The sequence below is a fragment of the Juglans microcarpa x Juglans regia genome, chromosome 3D (genome assembly GCF_004785595.1).
Source record: "Juglans microcarpa x Juglans regia isolate MS1-56 chromosome 3D, Jm3101_v1.0, whole genome shotgun sequence".
Classification (NCBI taxonomy): Eukaryota; Viridiplantae; Streptophyta; class Magnoliopsida; order Fagales; family Juglandaceae; genus Juglans; species Juglans microcarpa x Juglans regia.
This window is the reverse complement of record NC_054598.1, coordinates 29,071,874-29,090,475: the sequence shown is the minus strand read 5'-3', so window position 1 is coordinate 29,090,475 and position 18,602 is coordinate 29,071,874. Positions and strand designations below refer to the sequence as shown.

At 33.6% G+C, this 18,602-nt stretch overlaps 1 protein-coding gene across 1 annotated transcript; it reads right to left on the bottom strand.

Moving 5' to 3' along the window:
• Positions 1-14,591: 14,591 nt before the first annotated feature.
• LOC121253976 (metal-nicotianamine transporter YSL3) lies at positions 14,592-18,365 on the bottom strand. Its single transcript, XM_041153928.1, has 9 exons — positions 17,644-18,365; positions 17,149-17,536; positions 16,858-17,030; positions 16,654-16,751; positions 16,425-16,559; positions 16,144-16,333; positions 15,916-16,030; positions 14,887-15,828; positions 14,592-14,840 (listed from the first exon to the last, which is right to left on the bottom strand). Exons 2-8 carry the CDS (start codon positions 17,504-17,506, stop codon positions 14,897-14,899), a joined length of 2,001 nt encoding a protein of 666 aa, XP_041009862.1. The 5' UTR covers positions 17,507-17,536; positions 17,644-18,365; the 3' UTR covers positions 14,592-14,840; positions 14,887-14,896.
• Between the last annotated feature and the right edge of the window lie 237 nt (positions 18,366-18,602).

Below are 18,602 nucleotides of genomic sequence, written 5' to 3'. Positions count from 1 at the left end.
CATTGAGTCTTTTTTTTTTTTTGAATAACCCTGCTTATAGTGCAAACGTCACGCAATTTTTTTTTAAAAAATATAAAATTTATTATTAAAAATTTAATTTTTTTATATGAATCATATATTTACTCATTTTTTTTAAATTGCACAATATTTACATAATTCACGACAACAAATATCATTTCTATTATATTTTATGTTTATAAACAATTCATTTAAATTATTGAATCAGTTCGAGTTTGCTCACAAATTACTTCAATTTGATAAAATGATTTATTTATATTATGCTACATATTTTAAAATAAAATTTCGACCCTTTTACTAATATTTTTATATAATTTATATATACATATATTAAGGATTATGTTAATAAGACTCAAGTAATATGTTTTGCATGAGAAACACGAGTTTCACTTTATCTCTTTATTTTTTAATATTCTATTATAAACCGATCATATTTCTCAAGTTTAATTTATTATTTTTGTATTGCATTTGTGGGTAGCGACAAAAATTGTCAATTTTAAATGTTGTGTTATAAAAAATTGGATTTCGATATTATATGAATTGATTTTAATTAAACGACTTAAATCTTTATCCAAAATTGTAAGATCTAATTAAGTAATAGGATATAATTGCCTTTGGTTGGGATGATATATATTTTGACTAGTGCTACGTGTACTTATCGTTTGAATTACACTTTTACTTATAAGACTTATTTTGTTAATTTTTTTTTTTGAAATTTAAATTTTAAATTTTATAATTTTTAACATATTAATAATAGACATGTAGAGAAGTAAATTTTTTATAAATTTTTCTTAAATACATTTTTCATATATTTTTTAATATTTCTTGTCTTTTTGTGTGAGTCTCTTACTTTAGGGTTTGAAAGAACTCTGACGAATGCGTGTAAGGCTTCTCTTTTATTTCTTAAAAAAATGTGTAAAGTTACTAGCAAATAATGGGGACTTGTGTTTCGTGGGTATATTTCAACTTGTTGATTTTGACCGAGTATTTTTGTTTTTTTCCAAGTATTTTGATGGAATAATTTATCAAATTAGGGGTTTTCTTAATTTTATAGCTTTAGACAATGGCTACAATTCGGAGAAAGATAAACATAATATGTTAATCTCACTCCATTTAATGTTAGGATCTATAATACCCATAGGCGACAATATTTAATATAATGGAATCAACGTATTGTATTTATCTCTCTTCGAATTATAAAAAATATTTACATCAAAAAATTATAAGAAATATCAATCGGATTGATCAAAGGTAAGCGTGTCTCACGCGGTAATTTCTTAAACTATTATTTGTTAACTATATATATATATATATATATATATAATATCGTCTTTTGGTGGTATGCCATAGTTTTTATTTGCAATAAGCAAACAAATAATTTTTGGGTTTTGTAATATTATTTTGTCATTCCTTTAATTTATTTCTAGCAAAATTCTACAATGTTATTAATTATAAGGTCCATCTGTTAAAATTTTATTAACTAATATCCCTATATCTAGTAAAATCATCCCACTTGAACACCACTCTTCCAAGCACAATGCTAAAGACCACAACACATGAGCCTTTTGTTGGTTGTTGAGGGGGCTGGTTGGTTTGGTGAGAGAGCCAGCCACAAGAAAGGCCAACGGGACAACTTTTCAAGCAAGGGATCATCCAAAACTCACTGCCCTTGAGGAAAAAGAAAACTTAAGAGAGATTATAAGAAATCACAAACCCATGCTTGTATAAAAGCTATATACATAAGATCAAGAAGATCATGATTGTCTAAAACTGGGCAATCTCACCTTAGCTAGATTAAGCTGCTGATTGGCTGCTTAATTGGGAAGTTGAGATAAACATGAAAAGTAAGCATTAGTGTGTGCCCGGATGAACCATAATTTGTGTGCTCATCGGCTACTTTTGTTGCCTTCTTTATATGCATGAGCAAGTATAAGCTGCAATAGTTCAAACTCGCCTTGTATATACTTAGTTTGAAATCGCATCATTTAATCAATGAGATGTTCGTAAACACTAATATTAGTTTAAATATTAAATGAACAAAAGTCGTATAAACTTAACTCGACTCGATTTAGGTTTATAAATAAAACTTGTATAAGCTTAATTTGGCTCGTATGATCTCATTTTGAAGCTCGTACCATATATGTGATATGTGTGTGTTTTTGTGTTATATTTATTACATATTAATTGTATTTTATATATTTAATTATATATTATTAATATATTTATAAGTTATCTTATTTAATATATATATATATTGTTCCCAAAGTATGTATATGATAACAAATTATTCGCTTTCATTCAAGATGTTGAAATCTTGCTCAAAATAATTATAATACTATAAAGAAAGAGATTTTAGCTATCGTATTATGTATTTCAAAGTTTCAAGATTATTTGTTAGATCAAAAGTTTTTACTTAGAATTGATTGCGAATTAGCCAGAGAATTTTTTATTAAAAATGTAAAGAGCTTAGCTACAGAACAAATATTTGCCAAATGGCAAACTATATTAAGTATTTTTTATTTTAATATTGATCATATTAAATGAGATTTTAATTCTCTTTCTGATTTTCATTCTCAAGAATTTTTAGAGGAAAAATCATTTCATCTTCCAAATCCAGAGTAAAATATAAGAAGAAGATAATGGTCTAACATAAGAAGATTTATAATTCACCCTGTCCTTTTGCAACGCCAAAGCCGTATACGTGTTGGAAATATTACCTTCATCAATTAGGCCATCTTTCAACCAATTTTCACCATTATCTTCATCAAAATTACCCACTTATTCAAATTATTTTATATATTTAGTTAATTATGTATTATATAATATAACATTAGTATTATGTATCAATTTTTTGATTGTTATATAGATAATAGCCTATTAGGGGGTTACAATATGTGACACGGCCCGTGAACTTAATACAAAAACGACACGAAACTAATGGATCTGGATTTGATGCAAATGGATTCAGGTCAAAATAGATTAGCCTGTTAACACACGATTAATAAACGAGTCAATAACGAGTCAACCCACTTAACACGAAATCAACCTGCAATAACCCGTCATTTAAATTAGTCGTATTAAGGTTTGAAGTTTTGATCCGTTTAACTTAATGGATCATATTCAAGTTGACTTATATAATCGAATGTTTATAACTTGACACGGCCATTGAACACGAATTGCCGCCCCTATTAAGCCTCTTGATATAGTTAGTGGGTGTAATCAATCCAGTCTGGTTTGAGGGATCATGGACCAAAACTTTTGGTCAACTCTTTTTCCCGGACCGAACTGTTAACTATCGGTCCAATTCGGGCCACAAATATTTTTTTTCCTCCTTTCTTTTTTTGGCAAATAAGCTAATACAAAAAATTAATTAAATTAGTAAAATTAAAATTAAATGAGCTCTTTAATGTAGCTTATGTAACTAAATCATTAAAAAAATAATTAATTATAATTATATTTATGATGTTAACAGTTATTAACTTTGTACTTTAGTATTCATAATGACCTATATAAAAATTCTAACATTTTATATATGGTTAATGAATATTAAATAATTTCATTGTCTATAGATTATTCATACACACTTGCAACTAAGGTATCTTAAAAAAAATCACCTAATTATTTTAATTAGATATAAATAGTAGAGTATGTATCTACATACAATAACATATATATATTATCATATGATATATTATTTTACATTTTATATGATCAATGGTGATATATTAGATGAAAATTACATAATTAACTTATACAACTACTATATAAAATAATATAGTATATATTAAAAAAATTCAAAAATTTATATGTAAATATTTCGGTCTGATTGTGTTTTCCAATTCGGACAAAAAATCTTTCCCCCTAGTAGTTACAAATGAAGGAGTGAATGTATATTTACTTGAAACAGTTACTAAATTAACTTTAATTTTGTTTACTGTAGATCATATAAATAATACATATCATATCGTGAGTTGATAGTATTTCTTTTAAATCAAGGAATCATATCATTAACCTTATCAAAATATAGTTTTTATTATAGTAAATAAATAATAACACATATTGTAATTTATAACTATTATTTATTAATTATAGTTACATATTTCATATTTGTATAGTATAATATATGTACAATAATTTATATATTATAACTATATACTTATATCATATGCTTTTAATACACATAATATCGCAAACGTATGCTATGATAAATTCATAATTTATATTTAATGATAATATAGTAGACAACAAGAATTTTTTACTTATTATGCTATCTATATGTATTAAATGGTTCGGCTTATTACATTTATGTTATGTATTAATCTTTTAATTTATAAGTTATTTTATTTTTTAAAAAGATATATCATAAGAAATCTTTAATCAAAACTATTTGGTTGAATAATTAAATAGTTAGAATTTTATGTAAACTTAAGATTTCTTATATTAATCAAAAGATAAATTAGCAGATTTCTTTTTTATTAAAATTCAAGTTCGAGTTTGAGCTCGAGTTACTTAAGCTCAATTAGCTCATTTATATTTAGTTGAGTTCAAGCTGAATCCAAACAACGTTAATTGTGAGTGAGCTAAATCCGAACAAGGATATTCGAGTTCTCAATTCTTCTATGGGTAGTCGGCAGTTGCAAACGGCACACATTCGGTGCTTAAAATAGTATTTTTTAATTGCCACGCCAATTTAAAAAAAAAATGCTGGAAAGATGAAAGAAGCTAGCTTCTTCTTCAAGTTTCTTCCGAAATGTTTTGAGCACGGCAAAAAATGGAAAAAACTTTAAGCTTGGTTTGATTGTTGAAAGAAAGTGGGAAGAATACTGGGAATCATCGTTGGTTTGATTATTTTCTTCCGAAATATTTTTCTGCATTTAGTCTTCAGCATCGTCATCTGTAAATCAACCGGTAAAATCACGGTGTGGGTCTTCATCTTCTTCTTCACTGTGTGATGAGAAATCATAGATTGGATTATGTTTTGAATGTATTGGATGAATTTCCTCTGTTTTGAAGCTATTTTTTCAAGCTTTGTTTTCAAGCTTGAAAACATGTCTAAAAATGTCTAAAACTAGGTTTCGGTTTCTCAAAACAGAAGCATTAAGTGTTTTTCATTTAGGGAACACAACACAAAAGCACTAAGTGTTTCGTTGAGCGACACCAAATTGAGTGTTTTTCATTTTTTATAACAACAACAGGATACATCTCCCTCCGTTTAACAAAAGCAGGACACATGATCTCCCTCTGAAAAATTAGTGGCAACTGCTTACACTGAGCACGTAGGAATTGAGCTCCCTCCGTTTAACATATCGCCCAGAAAGACTTACTCGTAGCCTCTATTTTCCTTTACATCTTCTTCTTTACACTTCACTTCTTCTCTCTCAATTTCAAGTCTACAAATCCCTTGTTAATTTTTTTGTTTTTTAATTTTCACCTATCATTTAAACCATATCCTCCAATAGGTGTATATATATATATATATATACACCAACCCTCAAGCTTTGAGGACTTGCACTGGTAAGTTTTCTATACTCTTAAATTTATGTAAATTTTTAATTTATAGTACTCATGTTAGTTGTGATTATAGATTATTATATGTGTGATTGAATGGTAACAATTTTGGAAAAAATGGGTCAGGGATCTTGGTTTTGCTATGTAAAATTTGGGTTAATTTCTTCTTCACCGTGTGGTAAGAAATCATATATTGGATTGTGCTTTGAATGTATTGGATGAAGTACTGATGTGTGTTAAAAAAAACAACGTGTATTCATGTAAACTTGAATGATTTCCGTCAGTTTTTGATATGCTAATTAAGGGGACACACATCAAACATTAACGTTTTCGAATTTACATTTTAGCATTGGCACGTGCCCACCGTAGGTAGTTACGAAAAACTCTACAAATAACCTCTTCATCTGGATGATTGCCAACTCCTGTAGCAAAATTATTAACTTGTTCTTGCTATGGTTGTCTACATGAAATAATTAGTTCTGGAAGTAAATTAAATGTTTGAATTGTTGCAAAAAGTTTAAAAAGCTGCTATTTTTTAAACATGTTGAATTCTTCGATATTTTTTGCTCCTATAAAAATGGTTGTATAATTTTTTTAATGCAATATATTAGCATGGAAAAAGGGAAAGAAAACCTATCTCTCTCAACACCATGTAGCTCAAATCCCCAACCGCGGTATGTTATATGATTCTTAATATTTGTTAAGAGTTTGTCAACCTCGTACTTGCTAATTATCATTATTATTGTTATGTTAGGACATCCCAATAACTGCTCCAAACTTTTCAAATTACATGCACAGTTACAAACCAAGGCCTGCATGGTCACCGACTTTTATCACATATCCAAATGCATACCAATGTCCAAGCAACATTCAGATGGCGATGCAACTTCCTTTTTTTTTTCACTATTTTTTGAAAGTTTAATTGCTTTCTTTTTTAGCAGAATAATGGTTACCCATTTCAATATGGGATGAGACCTCCAACTCCTCCCATGACTACAAGCTCCGGAACGATCGAAAGATTCCAAGAGGATATGCTCCGGTGTCGGGAAACTGAAGCGACATATTTCTCCTCTAGGGTTCATGAACAAGGTGAAGAGGTTAGGCCAGATTCAGGGAAACTGGTGATGGCGCAGTCGAGACACCTCCTTTAGATTGAATGGATGGTGGTGATATGATTGAGGAGTAAAAAACGGGGATGAAGTTTGATTCTTTTGAGGAATTAATGAGCTATTATAAACTATATATTAAGAAATGCGGGTTTGGATCCATGGCACAAAGGAGTGAAAGGGATGATGAAGGGAGTGTCAGATATGTTACTCTTAGTTGTGCTCGTGATTGTAAGGCAATGATTAATGCCTTAAAAGTTGAAGGAAAAATGCGGTTGACCACATTTCATAATACCCACAATCATGGATTGAGTCCACAGAAATCCCGCTTCTTCCGATGTAATCGCGAAGTTAGTGAGACTGTAAAAAGGGTACTAGATACTAACGACCTAGCTGGCATTTGAATAAACAAGAGTTTCAGATCTCTTGTTATGAGTGCAGGAGGATTTGAGAACTTCCCATTTTTGAAAAAACATTGTTGCAATTACATCGATAAGGTAAGACATCTACGACTTGGAGCAGGTGGTGCTGGAGTATTTCGAGATTATTTTTGTAGGATGCAGTACAAGAATCCCAGATTCTTTGTCTTGATGGATTTAGATTATGATGAGAGGTTAAAAAATGTCTTTTGGGCAGATCCACGCAGTAGGGCAGTTTATCAAGATTTTGGTGATGTGGTAACATTTGATACCACGTACTTGACAAACAGATATGAGATGCCCTTTGCTCCCTTTGTTGGTGTAAACCATCATGGGTAGTCGATTCTCTTGAGAGCATGGTTAATTTCCAATTAGGACACAAAGACTTTTACATGGTTATTTCAGACTTGGCTGCAGTGTATGGATGATATAACGCCGCAAACTATTATTACTGACCAAGACAGATCAATGAAAAATACAATTGCTATTGTATTTCCAAAAGGCTAACATAGATTTTGCCTCTGACATATACTGAAAAAAGTCTCCGAGAAGCTTGGCGCCCATCGTACCTACAAAAGTGGCCTGAAAACTCAGCTGATGAAATGTGTGTATGACACTCAAACTATTGAAGAGTTTGAGAAATTGTAGGAAGCGTTAATTAGCACGTACAACTTCAAGAGAATGTCTGGTTGCAAAGTTTGTATGTTGAGCGCACACATTGGGTACCAGTATTTTTTATGGAGTATTTTTGGATTGGCATGAGTACAACACAACGTAGCAAAAGTATGAATGCATTTTTGGATGGATATGTTCATGCAAACACAAACTTGAAGGAGTTTGTCGACTAGTTTGACAATGCCTTGAAAAAGAAAATCGAGAATGAAATTAATTCGGACTTCCACTCATTTAGTGTTACAATTCCATGTATATCTAAATCTCCAATCAATAAGAAATTTCAAGAGTTGTACACGAATGCAAAATTCAGGGAAGTTCAGCAACAAGTTATGAGTGCTCGATATGGATCTATCTCTACTTAAAAGTGATGGTGTGAAGAAGACCTACCTAGTAGAACATGAATGTTTTGTTGAGGAGTTCACGAAATATGTTACATATTATGTGGGCTTTAACGAGGAAGACCGTGATGCTAAGTGTTCATGTAAGTTATTTTAGTTGAAGGGGATACTGTGTAGGCATGTCTTGGCCATATTCAAATGTAATGGGATAAAGTACTTGCTAGATAGGTACATTTTAGATGAATGAAGGAAGGACATCAAATAGAAATCAACGGGAAGATACTAACAGATATTCAAGTCTGTTGAATATTTGTTATTGGATGATTACTCATGTAGCGAGTTCAAAAGAGCATACTAAAGATGCAACTAAGAAGTTATATGCAATGATTTATTTATATCATGGCAACCAAGAACCCCTTTCAATGACCCAAACGGATTCCAATGTTGGTTTAACGACAAAGGACACAACTATAGTTGGTAGTTCGCAGCAAGAACTCAGTCCACGAGTTGTGCGCGGAAAAGGCAGACTTCCATCTTTGAGGAGAGCATACAGGATGGAGCAAGAAATGCGGAAAGTTAAAGCGAGGACGAAGAAAACAAATGTAAAGGGAAAACGTAAAGAGGCTTGATATCTTTAATAACAAGAATATTTGCCACATACATGTTTATTTGAGTTGATTTATTTATGCAAATATTGTGCTGATATAGAATTTTTACTTATTACTTGATTATTAGTGAGATGGAGGAGATACGCCAGCCCAAAACACGTGTAAGAATTTATTTGGCCCATCCAAGATAGATCTTGCTGCTAAAGGAAACATGCAGGTATGCATATTTTTGTTGCAAAATTGTTGCCTTACTTGGACAAGTATTTGCCACATACATGCGATAAACTTATATTTGCCATATTTTTTTTGTTATCTATGTATTATTAGACTGTTCCAGTCAGCTCAACTTTTGACATTAGTGGATTCCAAAATATGGTTGGGAGTCAAGAAAGTGTAATATTTCTAAACTTTTGATATTTTTAAGATCACCAAATTGATGTCACATTAATATTTTATATTTATTTTTTACAGATGCAACTTAGAATGGATGGATCACTACTTTTGCCCAAATGATATGGTTAAATTTTAATTTCTGCTTATATCTGTTGAAACTTTATAACTTATGATTCAATTTTGTGGTATATGCATGAAAAGTATGTGCATGAAAATTGTCTATTAGATATGACTTACCTATATATAAAAAATATATATATATATATATGACTTCTCATTAAATATTTTTACTATGACGAGATGCAGGACTATTGTCTGTGGAGGTTGTGTTGAACCAGTTTGTAATATGGTTGGAAGAAGAAATCGTGGCAACACCCAGTGTTTCTAATTATTTGTGAGAAGAAAGCTTGTCGAGTGATATGTTCTATGTATATTTTTGGAAGAATTCTTACAAGTTGTAGTTTTTGTAAATATATTGGTGGGAAGGAAGAATGACACAAGTGGAAGTTGTAATTATTTTTGTGGGAATGAAAGCTTGGCAAGTTATAGTTTTTGTAGGTACATTTTTGTGGGAAGAAAGAATGACACTACCAATAGTTGTAATTATTTTTGTGGGAATGAAAGCTTGGCAAGTTATAGTTTTGGTAGGTACATTTTTGTGGGAAGAAAGGTTTTCAAGTTGAAAATTTTATTTTTTTTTCCTGGGAAGAAAGCTTGCAAGAGTATTATTCTAATTGTTGTAATTACTTTTGTGGGAAGAAAGCATGGCACAAGTGAAAATTGTAATTTATTTATGTGGGAAGAATGATATACAAGTTATAGGTACATCTTGAGTTGTTGTGATGATGCACCAATTTTGAGTGGGAAGTTTGATTAGCAAGAATTGCATATTCATAGTGATGAAAGGGCTCTTCGGTTTTGAGAATTGTTAGCCAGTTAATTTAGGTTGATTTTTCCCACTTTGCCTATTCTATATAGCTTATGGTCTTTTCTAATTTGCTGCAATATTGAACTGCTGGACGTGCATTTTCATGGATGCGAGTTAAATGATGTTTTTGCTCCACTTGGATATCACTAATTAGTCCTACAATTTTGGTTGCTTGGTGTGCGTGAGAAAGTCAACCTAAAAAGTTTGTTTAGGTGATGACATTACCTGCTTATGCACCAGATTGTTTATGCACCAGTTTTGGCTCTTGATTAAATAAGTTTGTTTTGAAGGTGATGACATTACCTGCTTATGCTCTTGTATCAATGTGATCTTATTAAAAATATACAGGACTATCAAAGAGGATGATACTCACAATTTTATTAACTAAGTCCTTATGACTGAACTATAGCAAAATCCATCATAATGACAAAAAACTATACGTGTAAAGCAATAATATACATACAAACTGTCTTTTGGAAGGTCCCAAATATGCAATATATGTGTACATTGAGAGTTCCTTTGCCAAGTGATGGTAATAATATACAAATCACCTTCCAAAAGCTATTTTATAACACTTAAACTACAACTTCAATTCTCTAAGCTATTTACAATACTTACACTACAAATTCAGACTATGATTTATAACATAAACCACTACCAATTCACCAAGTAACAACAAACAACTATCACAAAACCCTAATACAACCGGGGTAGCATGCGTAAACGCCTCAAGAGAGCTTCTCTCTCAAGAAGGACCAACTCATTTTTTCGAACTTCCTCATTTCTACAGAGCTGAATCTCCCTCCTTTCGACATCGATGAGTCTCTTCTCAAGCTCTTCCTCATTCCTTAAGAGTTGAATTTTTATTTCTTGTAGATCCGACTCTATGTGTTGATTACTATCAGCCCACTTGAAATATTTGCAATATGGTAATCCCTAATATTTAACACACATATAAAAAGTGTTAGGTACGTAATATTAATCAATATATTATTTCAAGTTATATTACAAGAGTACTATTTACCTTTGTGTTGTACTTTGGACACCCTAAGAAGGGTTGTCCTGAATTTCTTTTAGTATTTAAATATCTCAATGTAGTTTCAATATTACAGAAGCACGATGGTTTCGCTGACGTAAAGAAGTCAGTGATGATGATGACATTTTAGCATGAACCAAAATCAGACGAGTTGAAAAGTAAAACAAAAGCAAAGAACATACAAGAGAAAATAATGCATAATATAGAAGGAATACAAAAGGATATGTACTTGCCTTCCACCTGAACCGGACAGGGGCGAGTATCTTCCTTGTTAGAAATGCATTACTGTGGGCGTAAAATGTATTAAAGAAATTTGTTAGAAGCTACAACTACAAGAAAAAATCAGCTATAACTCTTTTTTTTTTTTTTTTTGGTGATATGGTAACAATTGACAATTAACTCATAGAACAGTCGACACTTGGACCATAGAACATGCACAAGGCACACAATCTCTACATGTGTAGAGATTATTTTATTCTATGATTATTTTTTAAAATTGTATGTCTAATGGTCTAATGGAGACAAACTAATTCATGCTTCCTTAAGTTTCTACTCCAATGCATTGACAGGTACACCAATGAAACCCTACTGCTAAGAAACTCTCTTTGACTACTGACTTGGAAACAATTAAATGAGTTGCAGCAGCTTTTAGTTTCTTGTATCAAGAATGTGAAACAACCTGCTGCTAAGAAACTCTCTTTGACTACTGACAAGATGTTAAGGAGGTTGACAGCTACAAGTTTTGATGCATTTGAAAACATATCAATTATTCTTTTTCTTTCCAAGTATAAACAAAATGGAAAAATCTAATATTTTCAAGCACCTAAACAAGCACTTTAAGAAAGAGCACAAGCCTGAAAAGCTAGTGAGTCAAATAGAAGACAAATATGGTAGCTACTTTTATAGCTTACCAAACTACAGGTTACAATAAAAAGGCTTCATTTAAAAGATAAAGAGGCCGAAAGCACCAACTACCACCAATCAACAAGCTATCTTGATTTCTCAATACCTTTAGAGCACAGTAGCTTTAGCTTCTGCCCCTAAACTTAATGTTTTGGATCTTCTTTATGATCCCAACTCTGTAGGGTGCCCTATTATTTAATGCCTTATCATAAGAGTTCTTTTTTAGACTAAAAATTTGATAAAGATAGTGGGGGATAAATGTCGGCTGATGAAAAGAAAAAAGAAAATAAATGAAGAAAAAAATAGAAAGAGGCAGCAGTGGTCCCAACTGCACAATTAATCGGTTCATGTATTTGCACACAGAGACCATAATTTCAACACAGGAATAGAAACTAGTTGTCCGAATTGGAACGTGAAATGTTGGCCATATGAGAAAGAATAACTATTACCTTTTGGGATCATATATCATAGGCAAACTAAGAGAATGATAATATCAGTTATACCAGACACAGTGTCACTTCAAGTCCTATGTTAATATTTTCTTCCATCTATTTCTTTACGAGAATTGAGACTCTCTCTGCTCGAATCAGATAGTATAACCCAGATATATACAACATTACATGTTCAATGATGTAAGTCCTATATTATAATCTCACCTTAAATTAAATCTTAATTTTTAATTTCACAATCTATCATAGGAAAAATCTCCATGGATTGTTCACAACTCTCTCTTCTTTTTCCTTTTCATCTCCCTCCACAATGGGTCAACAAAACTTTGAAGAATAATCTTGGGTACTAGAAATCAGTCGAAAAATAACATAAATTGCCATTTTGATTACAACAGAAACGAAAAAAAAATCTTCACGTTTCTTGGTAATAGAAAGAAAATAGATATCTACCACACTTTCAAATCAAAGAATGAAAATACCATTCAGTAATACAAAGAGAAAGAACCTAAAAAATCCTAACAGTTTGTAGATTAAAAAAAATCACACATTTCATAGATAAAAAAATCCTAAGAGAAAATTATGGAATGTTAATGGAAAATATACCCATTTAAATAGGACCTTGGATTTGTGGTAGCAGATGTCGGAAATGAAGCTGCGTGCTGGAAGTGGAGCTGCATATTGAAAATTCAAAAGTTAGGATTTTTCAGGATGAAGGGGAAGGAAAGTTAGGGTTTTTCAGGATGAAGGGAAACGAAGAAGTTAGGGTTTTTTTAGATGAAGGGGACTGGGCTCTTCCCAAAAGATGAAGATGAAGGGAGGATGACGAAGGGATTGCTACCTTCGGTAGGAGACGTGTCTAAGGGAAGGAGGAATCGAAGGCTTCGTTCGTGTGGGTGGTCTTAGACTTTCAATCTCGACACTAAGGGAGGCAGTAAGCGGCAGCTTTGAGTGGAGGGACGTGACTTCGAGGGGACAAAGAAAGAGGTCTCGTGAGGAGCAGAGAGGGAGGGAAGTCGGGAGGAAGAAAAATTGTAGAGAGGGAAACTTGTTTGGTCTGAAACATGAGGATGAGGGAAACAATTCAAATCAAAATGGTACGTTTCGTTTAATTGCCACATCAGCAGCTGCTTGCGCGACGCTTTCCCTAGACAACTGAATTAATTGTTTTCCATTCGCGTTTAAATTAAGTTCGAATGAGTAAGTATGCTAATTGAGCTCAAGCACCTTGTTGGAATTTTGTTACCATGAAAGAAAAACTCGTCTTCCATTTGATTCACAGATAGCAATGATAGTCGAGAATTAGACGTAAACCAATTGATAATGGTCATAGGGTCTATTTCAACAACGAGGTTTGGTGTATTAAGTTGATAACAACTTCTTACGTGTCTTTACCTCAAATCTCGACTCAATATCTACACCTCTGTCGGGATTAGGGTTTCTCAATTTGATGATAATCAAGATTCAATGGTTTTCGATGGTTTTGTGGCAGTTGAAAAGCCAGAAAATAGGTAGTAAAACTTAGGGTGTAAGACTATTAGTCCAAACTGAAAAAAACCGACCGGACCGAATGGTTCAATTAGAACCGGACTGAACCAAATGTATATATATATATTTAAAAATTATATATATATATAATATTATTTTATATAATAGTTGTATAAAATAATTATATAATTTTCATTCAATGGATTACTATTGACTATATATACAATGAAATTATTTAATATTCATTAACCATATATAAATGTTAAAGACGTCACTTAATTTTAATTTTACTAATTTTATTAATTTTTTTGTAATAAATTTTTTGTCAACAAAAAAAAAAAAAAAATTCATAGGCCGAATAGACCAACCAAACAAATAGGTAATAATAGTCTAGTCCGGCAAAAATATTAGACCGAAATTTTCGATCCATAACCACTCTTCGACCGGACCAATTACAACCCTCAAGTAAAACTGCTTTGAATAGTGGTGGTCTGTAAATAACTTGCATACCAACAAAATATGGGCAAATATTTTTTTGGGACACTTGTAATCAAAGGAAAACAATTAATTTTCACTGGCAAACAATATTTCATACGTTGGATTTCGATTTCCTATAATTTTCTGACCAAACACTGAATACAATTCGGATAAAGATAGATATAACATGTGAACCTAGCTGCATTTAATGCTAGAGTTGACATTGCCCACGGTAACAGTTAATGCTCTGAACAGAAATCTCAATCCACCTCGCATTAACTACAGATGTTAGCAGCTGTTGGTAATTATTCATTTAATACAGACAGAGTAACTGAGCAAGTTTAATCCAACTTGGTCGTTTACACTGTCAATGACCAGTGCTTCCCTGCCACTTGAGATCATTTACATTTAATGCTGTAGCAGCTTAGGTACACTTATTCAAAATGCTGCATTATTATACATAAATTGAAACAGGATATCATCCCTATGCTTTGTCTAAGACTCGACGTCAGATCATCCCATTTATCCTTTCTCTCTCAGTCTCAAAGAAATTCTACCTGGATGGAAAGAAGTTCATGCAGATGGGAGGATGTACCTTGGCCAAAGCAAGGATTGATGAAGGGAGAATCCATAATCCATCTCCACATATCAAACCAGAAGCAACTGCAGGAACCATCAAACTGGCCTGCTTGCCATTTAGCTTGTGCCATGTGAACACAATCAAACTCCCCATACACATATCAATTGCAAAGTAAGCACCAACAAGGAAAGGCACAGCCATAGCCATTGGAAGAGGAACCCATTTCCCAATACCCTTGGGGTTAAGATCTCTCAGCAAGTTGGCTGCTATGGCAAAGGCAAAAAACGCATAGCAGAGTTGCAAGCAATGATGGGGTAGGGCTGAGAAGCCTTCAACACCTAGAATTGCCATGTTCCGGTAAATGATGGCATAAGGAGCTTTGTATTCTCCATTTGGGTTCCCAACATCAAAAGCCTTGTAAAAGAGAAAGAAAGTGAGAGGAGCTACCACACAGCCTATTGCTGTCCCAATAGCCTGGCTTACAAGCATTGATCGAGGGGAAGTGAAAGTGAGATGACCAGTCTTGAAATCGTGCATCAAATCAGAAGAGATGGAAACTATGGATTTAATCAAACCACAGCCAACAAGTCCTGCAACCACGCCATTGTTTTTTCCACTCAAGGCAGCAAGCACAAAAAGAGCCACTTTGCCATAATTGTACGCCATGTTCATGTCAGTTAAACCCGCACCATAAGCATTGCAGAAGCCAAGAGAGGGTGCAAGAACATAGGCAACGACTACGTAATACCACTTCAACTCAGGGAACATGAGTGGAATCACAATGATGGATACAATGGAGAAGAGTATGTACCCTGTACATGCCACCCATATGGGAATGCTCTCTCTTATGAATACCTCATTTCGTCGCAGATCATCAAGAGGCTGATTCTGGTTATCTGGAGATGCTGTAGGAAAAGGAAACCAATTAAGGGTACAGAAGAGTAAAAGAACATCAATTTCAGCATGCCAACATCCCATAAGTGCCCACTTACATGGTTTAAGTTTCTTCTTGTTCACTTCTGCATGGATGTTTGTGGCAGTGAAGTACAGTATCTTGAGAAAATTGTAAAGCCCATCTCCCAGGATCAGGGAAATGGAAATAAAAACCTGCAGCAGACAAGAGGACATTCTAAGACTGGAATTGTCAAAGTTTACAACCACTCCAAAACGTAATTCATAGTTCAACTCAAGAAATGGCCTTAAAAGTCCAGACTTCAGACCTTGTAACCATTAAGACTCTTCATACTGCTTTCCGATAAAGTTTCAGGGTACCAATCCCCTTTTAGCCCCCTTATCAATGGCCACATTACTCCCCAAGAGAGCACCGCACCAAGAAGTAAAGACAAGTTCACGAGATGGGAACATATCATTCCCGCTCCAATATAGGTCATACTGAAATCGAAGTAAAATCTGCAAAATTCAACCTGTTTAATCAATGACACGGTAAAGACCACTTTTGGATAAGGCTACAAAGGCCAGAGAAAAGATGTGAAGTACACACGAGTTTTTCCGAGCTTTCAATCCAAATGTAGGAAACTGAGCAAATCCGCATAGATCTCCACCAGAATAGAACCATTGAAAGAAAGCCCATACAAAACTAAATGAAAAGAACTTTGTGAACCCATGAACTTGCTTCCTGCAAGTAGGATTTGAGTTTGTTAGAAATGTTTCATACTGAAATTGTTTTGGTTTCATTTGAAAAGACAATAGTTATAAAAGGACATACGTACTTCGCCATCTCATCTCCTTTTGGAGTATGGAACCCATTAATGAGAATCGCAGTAGCAGTTCCACTTGGATAAGTTAATTTGTAGTCAATTATCATGATCTGTAAGAGAAAACAACCACTTCAAGTACCACAAGGAAAATACTCTCCTAAAACTAATTAATTCATAACGAAAATAACCTAATAGAAGTAATCACAAAAAGCAAACCTTTCTGATAGGAACCAATGCCAACAGCCCAACAAAGCTGCTTACAAAAAGGAAACCAGTCATCCAACCAATCCCAGGCTCCTTGGTGCTCCCAGGAGTATTCCCCTCTGTATCAACCCCTGCTTGTTCATATGTCTTTGTATTCAAACCCAACAGATAAGACCCAAAACCACCTGCAATTCCCATAAGTGGCTAAGATTACAACTTATGCATTAGTATGTTGTAAAATATTAGAAATTTAACAGAAGGAGAAACCTTTTTTACTGCCAAAAAAAAATCAAAATCTCTAACCTCCAACAGCAATGCTATAACATGCCACTGCACAAGTCTGAATTATGGTATTCTCCTGTCGAGTGAATGGAATTGATACAATTCCTGCTTTCTCGAGCAGTGCAGTCCATGTCCTGATGAAAACAAAGGCAAGGAGAGCAGCCGAGACATTGAGGTTGGGGACTAGCCCGGTAGTGAGATTAAGTTTCATCACTATCACACTGTAAATGATTCCGATAACTAAGCTAGCTAGAAGTCCCCGAATTGTTATCTGTCTCTTCCATGGTGACACTCTCTTCAAGTCCTCTGGCTCTTCTCGAATCTGCTCGATGTCCCCTCTCTCAGAATTCCCGATCTCATGCAATTCTTCTTCTTGCATGTTGCTGATTTGAATGATCAAAATCTTCCACCTAATCCAATACAATCAACAAACAATCTCAATCTCATAACCCCAAGTAGATGAGAAAACGATAAATAATATTGCATACTTTGTAAAACCAATAAGAATCATCTTACCTCAGTTTTTTTCCTCCTTTTCTCCTTTGCTCAGATACAAAAAGTCAGAACTCTGACAAGGCAAGCTTATAAAGTCTCAAGATTCTTTCTTGGAATTCTACATCAATATATAGGAAGGAATTTTCACGGAACAGAAAAACCCAAATGAGTTTTTGTCACCTTCTTCATTCAAGGACCTGATCGTTGACTCGCAGAAAACTTTCAAAGAAAGATTTAACAGCCACAAAACCCAATTGGGTCCTCAAATGTAAGCACAGGAATATTAATAGGTACCACAGGAAAACCGTGAAAACTGAAAACTCCAGTCTCCACAAATTCCCATATGGGTCTCACAAATTTAGCCGAGGAATCAACTCAGAGCAAGTTTACGCAATGTCCATTAGGAATAAAATCCCGTATTTATCGATGCCTTTAGTACCATTGAAAGCCAGTCATAGAAGAGAGACACACGCACGAAACCGTACCAAGAGCAGATCTTTGCATGTACTACAGAGTAGTACATAGCAACGTGTGTAGTACACTCATTAACTTTCCACCTACAGCTCGATTGCGTTTGAACACTTGTTCGGCTGCAAAGGTTGATCTCGTCGTTGACTTATTTGCCTATGACCATTCAGTCTATTCTGGAGAGAGAGTGAGAGAGAGAGGTGGGTGCGATAGGTATTGAAGTGGTTGAAGGATGGAGTTCAGTCTGCGGTTCCTTCAAACTTTCTACTTTTCCATACGTGTGGCTTGGTGGAGAGCATCAAACATGCAAGGAACGAGCAGAAGGAACTCCTTAAAACTTTTTTAAAGGTCTGCATCCGCACGTACAAAAGCGAATTAGGCGAGAGAACATGGATTCTGAGAGAAGTGGCTGTCTTGTGCCAGACCAGTGGCCCAAGGAAAAAGGTAAAAAGGTTGTGGTCTGTGCGAGTGGTGCTTTGATTCGATCTTTTTTACTCTTCCTTAGAATCCAA